This window comes from Leptonychotes weddellii, chromosome 4, assembly GCF_054177405.1.
Source record: "Leptonychotes weddellii isolate Sample4059 chromosome 4, ASM5417740v2, whole genome shotgun sequence".
Taxonomy (NCBI): domain Eukaryota; kingdom Metazoa; phylum Chordata; class Mammalia; order Carnivora; family Phocidae; genus Leptonychotes; species Leptonychotes weddellii.
In genome coordinates, this window is record NC_138372.1 from 7,822,719 (window position 1) to 7,828,718 (window position 6,000).

Consider the following 6,000-nt stretch of genomic DNA (forward strand, 5'->3'; position numbering starts at 1 on the left):
CTGTGTGGATTATTCAGGGACTGAAATGAGCTGGTTGTCAAAGTTTTTCACAAACAGCGAGGGCCTGTGTGCTGTTGGTTACAGTTTCCTTCGACTGCCACATCCCTGTGCGGGTCCCTGGGACACCCCGGAGCACCCCCCATGGCTCCCCAGCCCCAGGTGCACATGTGAGCACTCTCTCCCTTACCCTCACTCACATGTGGCCTGGTCTAACAGGCTGTCTTCCTCTGACCCCCTAGGCGCTTGGGTAATGACCGTTAGTGAGTGCTTGCTCCGTGCCAGGCATCACCGTAGGCAGGGGGCTGCAGTGTGGACCTGAGCCTCTGCCCCAGAGGTGGGACTCTTCCTCCCCTGCTGTGCCCCCTTCCACCAGCCCTCGCCTTCTGATGTCCTCCTGGCAGCCTGGGCCTCCTCACCGCCCCCTCCCCATTCTGGGAGTGGTCTGGGGTCTTGAGTGCCTTTGGCTACAGAGGTCCAGGCTCCCTGGACTCCGGGCCTGAGCGGCCTCACAGCCCACCTGTACCTCTCCATTGCCAGATCCCGGCCGTCCACGACTTTGGCCTGTTCATGTCCCTTATCGTGTCCTGCTGCTGGCTGGCTGTGCTGTTCACCATGCCGGCTGCCCTGGGCATCTGGAGCCTTTACATGGCACCCCTAGAGAACGCCTGCCGGACCAGGTGAGCGGCCGGCGGGGGGGGGGGGGCCGTGTCCTCCTCTCACCAAATGCCCGTAACACGTCCTCCAGGGCTGCTCAGCGCCCCACCCTCTCTTCTAAAAGCTGTGAGATCCTTTATTGAGCACCTTCTGTGTGCCCAGTTCTATGCTGGGCACTCCTGCGGGACCGAGGAGGGAGAAGAGAATCCTGCCGGGGAGTTACCATCTGGGAGCATCTACTCCGTGCCAGGAAGTGCATTCCCCCCCAGGACCCTCGGAGCTGGGTTCCCTTGTTTCGCCCATTTTACTGACGAAAAACAAGGGCTGGGGGAGGGTGGGTGACATTCTCAAGGTCACCTGTTCAGTAGGCAGCAGAGCTGAGATTTAAACCCAGTGGTCTGACCGGCCCCCCCCATGCCAGCCACCATGTTAAATGCTTCTCGGGTTTTTGCCTTGGTGGAGTAACCATATTTAGACATAGTGAGCTGTGTGCAGAGTTGGATGGGTCGGCCCACAGGTGCTGCCGGAGGTCAAAGTGTTGGGGTCTCGCAGGCTGGGTGGTCGGGGAAGGGGGGAGGGAGGGAGGGTTACCACATGGAGTCAGGCCTGGGTGGCTGGCTGGGCTTGGGTACTGGGAATGACAGGGGTTCTGGGTTTGGGGTGGGGCACACCAGCGCAGGGGACCCTCTCCCTGGGTCATGGTTGCCGTCATCCTTTGTCTTCCCGGAGGAAGAATGGTACCGAGGGTCCGGGGGCGGGGGGTTGGCTGGGGAGATGGCCCCGGAAAGGAATCAGGCAACAGGCTCCTGGGAGTCTATGGTGAATGTCCTCCAGGAAGCGTCCACAGCAGTGTGATGCCGGGGCTCATACGGTGGCTGGTACCTTCCCTGTGCACCCGGGGCCCTCGGGGCTCACCCCTCGCCCCCACTCTCCCCACAGCTGCCACCAGAAGTGTGGCCGCAAGAGCTCCCTGCACTTTCCCGGGGACGTGTTCGCCACTCCTGAGCAGCCTGGGGGCAGCCCTGCCCAGGGCCCCATGCCCTACCTGGACGATGACATCCCCTTGCTGAACGTTGAGGAGGAGCCAGGTAAGTTTGGCGCGGGCCTGCCCTGCTGACCCCGGTGAGACCCGGGCCTGCGTCTGCCAGGTAGGTCACCTTTGATGAGATGGTGTGAGGACAGGCTGGTCCTGATGGCCATCGGGGATCCTCATCAAGCACTTGGGCTTCCCTGGAGAGGACAGGGACCAGAGTGGCCTTTGACCTCTGATGAGCCGCTGCTCTGCCCTGGCAGTGTCGCTGGAGCTGGGAGACGTGTCCCTGGTGTCTGTGCCCCCCGAGAGCCTCCAGCCAGCCCCCGAGCGGGGCAGCAGGGGCCAGCTCATTGCCCAGCTGCAGGAGATGCTGCACCACTGGGCCCTGTGGTCCGCTGTCAAGAGCCGCTGGGTGATCGTGGGTAAGTGGGGTCTCCACCCTCTTTCCCCTCTGACTTGCAGCTTTTCCTCAGTGCCCGAGGCATGGGGGACAGACTCCCCAAAGGACGTATCGGCCCTGGGAGCCCAGGCCCTCCTGCACATGACGCTGGGCTGGCGTCTCACTCTCTGGGCCTCACCCCCTTCCCGTGTAGAATGGAGCTGGTCCCCCATAACTGTTGTTTACGGAGCACCTACTGGGTGCCAGTCATCACACCGGGTGGTAGAGCAGAGCGCTTAATGCTTGGGCTCTGGAGTCGGACCAGCTTGGCCACGTTGGAATCCTAATTCTACCATGTACTGGCTGGGTAACCTTGGGTTTGTCGGTTAGTCTGAGCCTCAGTTTCCTATCCTGTTCCTGAGGATAAGAATAGTATCTATCTAATCGGGCAGTCAGAGGGCAAGCCACGGTGCAAGGAATGAACTCAGCCCGGTGTGTGGCATGCAGTAAGTGCTCAATAAATGCTGAGTGCTATTATGGCTATAGTCACTGGACAGTATTTAGAGTTGTTTACAATCGAGTGGACGTGCCAGCTCCTCAGAAACTGTTAGGTGCTCTAAGATGGTGGCTGGTTCTTGTCCAAGAATGCAAGCTTGTCACCTGCCCCCCAGGTGACATGAATAACATCCAACCCCGACCCCCAGAGGACCAATCCCTGACCAGCTTCACCCACAGGCTGGCTTGCTACAACTCTGCCAGCTCCCCGGGGACCCCGTCCCACACTGCTCCCCCATAAAGGGAGCAGCTCTTCCCCAGGGCTGTGAGGACCCCCCCAGGCCCCAGGCCCTGGCCCCCGGCCCTGCCTAGCGTGCCTCCTTTCTTGGCAGGGCTCTTTGTCTCCGTCCTCATCCTGTCCCTGGTCTTTGCCAGCCGGCTCCGCCCCGCCAGCCGGGCCCCTCTGCTCTTCCGGCCCGATACCAACATCCAGGTGCTGCTGGACCTCAAGTACAACCTGAGCGCTGAGGGCATATCCTGCATCACCTGCTCAGGTAAGAGTTCAGTCGGGTGTCCCCTGTGGCTCCCTGCTCTCTTCGGAGTTCAGGTCTCAAAGACTGTTGGCCTGCGAGATGCAAGGTCCAGGTCACTGTGCGACCTCAGCCAATCACTCCACATCTGAGCCTGAGTGTTTCCCCATTTCCTGAAACCAGTATTTTCCGGGTGCTGGGGAAACCGTAGTGGGCAGGACAGGCTTCCTGAGCTCAGGGAGTTCATTTGCTTGCTAGGGGCCAACATTGGAATAGTAGATCTGTGCTGTGATGGAGGAAGAACGGGGAGCCTGGGGAGCTCAGCATCATGGAAGGCTTCCTGAAAGGGCAGTGTCTAAGCTGAGACTCAAAGAAAGGGAAGGAGTTAGCCAGGCTGAGAGAGAGAGAGAGAGAGAGAGAGAAGAGAAGAGGTCTAGGCAGAGGGAAGCACCAGAGGTGGGCAAAACCAGGGCCAAGTTTGAGAGTCGGTCTCAGGAGCTAAGGCTAGCCAGGTATGCTGGGCCAGGGACTGGAGGACTGGAGTGAGGAGTCTGCATTTAATTCTAATTGGCAGGGGGGCTACGGAGGATTTTAGGCAGAGAAGGGCCATGACTGATTCTCCCAGGTGCTGTGTGGAGGTAGATGGGAGGGACAGGGTAGAAGCTGGCTGGGAGACCAGGTAGGAGGCTGGTGCCTTCATCTGAACGTAAGACAGTGGGCCTGGGCCAGCGTGCTTATGGTGGCAGTGGAGTCAAGAGGTTTTTAAGAGGTGAAATCCATAGGATTTGGTGATGGGGAGTGGGTGTCAGGGATGAGCAAGGAGGTGAGTTGAAGATGTCTCCTCGCTTTAGAGGTAGTCTGATCCAGGCCCTGATTTTACAGAGGGAAGCCTGACGTCAGGGTTGGGGCCAGGGGAGGTTGGCGCAAGGTCATACAGCTTTGCCAGGTCAGTTAGAGAAGCTTCTAGGAGCTTCCAGCTCCTAGGAGAAGATCCGCTGACTGCTGTAATTGCCTTCATTTAATTAGGGCAGTGTTCACATTAACCTGGCCTTCCCCTTGGTAATGGCACTAGCCAAATGCATGATAATCGACTGCAGCTCAGAGAGGTGCCCAAAGAGCCCCTCCTAAATTGGATCTAGCCCCGGCCGCATCCCTGGCTCCTCTCTCTCTCGCCCGCGCCTACGCATTAAATTCCCTTACCACTGCTGCTATGGGGCCAACTGTGAGTCAAAAAGCCACTCCTCGTTCCTAGATGGACAAAACCCAGGATGGTGCCGCCGAAGCTCCTGGAATTGTCCGGAGAAGGGCCAGGACACTAGCCCAAGTCCAGCCTCCGCCCCTTGCCCCTCTTAGCTCCCTGAACTGTTCTTAGGGAGACCTGTTGGGGTTGCAGCAGAAAGGGCTTTCGGGGCTGCCAAGACTGGATCCAAAGGAGGCTCTGCCTCTCACTTCCTCTGCAGGTCACAGAACCTCCCCGAACCTCTCTGCTTTCTCCTCTGTCATATGGGGTTAATGATAATGACCTCCGAGAATTATTGTGAAGATTGTATCTTTGAAGGTGTAAAATTTCTCTCATGAAACAACAACAAAAGAAAACAGAAAATCCATCCCCAGTGGTTGAGGCAAAACAGGACAGTCTCTTGTCATCTCTGCTGGTTGATGATGTGCCATTTCCAATTGTTCCCACTCGAGTATTTATCACGAGCTAAATGCATGAGATGCAGCATCTCGTTTGGTCCTTCCGCCACCCTCTGGGGGTTTGGAGTCACCCCATTTGACAGAGGAGGTACTTGAGGCATGGCGAGGACAAGGAGGGAAAGCGTCAGAGTGTCTTCCTTTGGATGGAGCTGACAGGTGCCTTCCTTTTGCCTTCAGATTCCTGCAAATTCAGTATTTGGCATTTTTTTCAGTTCCATACAGTTTCTTTCAGACCCCTGTCACTCCTCCCCCAAGCTGAGGGCCCCAAGGCCTGTGTCCCTAGGGTGGCCATCTCTCTCCATCTCTGCCCTCCCCTGCCGGGCTCAGCCAGGGAAGCCCTCCTAATGAGGCACGGGGGTAGGTCTGTTCCAGGAGAAGCCCCACAGCCTGCAGAACAACATCCGGACATCCCTGGAGAAGAAGAAGCGGGGCTCGGGGGTCCCCTGGGCCAGCCAACCTGAGGCCACCCCACAGGGTTAGTGGGGAGTGTGGTCTGGCTGGGGGGGAGGGCCTCGGGAGATCCTGCCTAGTACTAGGATGTTCCTATGAGAACAAGAGTCTGTGTTCTTGGAGTCACTGATGAGGGGTTGGGTTGGGGGGTGAACTTGGGGCCCTTGCCCACTATCCTACTAGCTCTCCTCAGTCAGAACAGTAGGCATCCCCTCCTGCCACCACCCCAGCCAGGCCTCTGGCGCCCCACACAACCTGTTGTGTGTGTGTCTGGGGGAGGGCAGGGGCATCCTGAGCCCCGGAGGCTGGCTTATCCCTGCCCGGGTCTCCATCAGAGGTGGGATGCTGGGACACGTGTGGGAATTAGCCCCCCTATGGGGCAGTTCTGTGTGTCCTTGTCACTCCATGGCTGTTGTCACCCTCCGTGCCTGCTGTTGTCATTCGCAGCCCCGGCCCCACCATTTACCCCGCCCCCCCATCACGGGCAGCACCGCCAATACCCTAATCTTCACCGTGACTTGGGGTCAATCCATCCACCTACACTGCCACCCCATCCTGGTGACCACTGCCACCTCCCGCTTCATCCGTGCCACCACCCCATCCCCACACCCACCACCAGCACCCCCCATCATGGCCATTGGCTTGCCCACTACCAGCACCCCCCATCATGACCATCGGCTCGCCCGCCACCAGCACCCCCCATCACAGCCATTGGCTCGCCCACCACCAGCACCCCCCATCACGGCCATTGGCTTGCCCAC

The 6,000-nt window shown here is 58.8% G+C and overlaps 1 protein-coding gene across 1 annotated transcript in view; it reads left to right on the top strand.

The window, feature by feature from the left end:
* DISP3 (dispatched RND transporter family member 3) overlaps positions 1 to 6,000 on the top strand; it is a 49,582-nt gene that overhangs the window by 32,501 nt on the left and 11,081 nt on the right. The window contains exons 7-11 of the mRNA XM_081816822.1: positions 538 to 677; positions 1,594 to 1,742; positions 1,948 to 2,109; positions 2,954 to 3,115; positions 5,151 to 5,264. Coding sequence (XP_081672948.1) covers positions 538 to 677; positions 1,594 to 1,742; positions 1,948 to 2,109; positions 2,954 to 3,115; positions 5,151 to 5,264 — 727 coding nt within the window. The remainder of the gene's footprint in view (positions 1 to 537; positions 678 to 1,593; positions 1,743 to 1,947; positions 2,110 to 2,953; positions 3,116 to 5,150; positions 5,265 to 6,000) is intronic.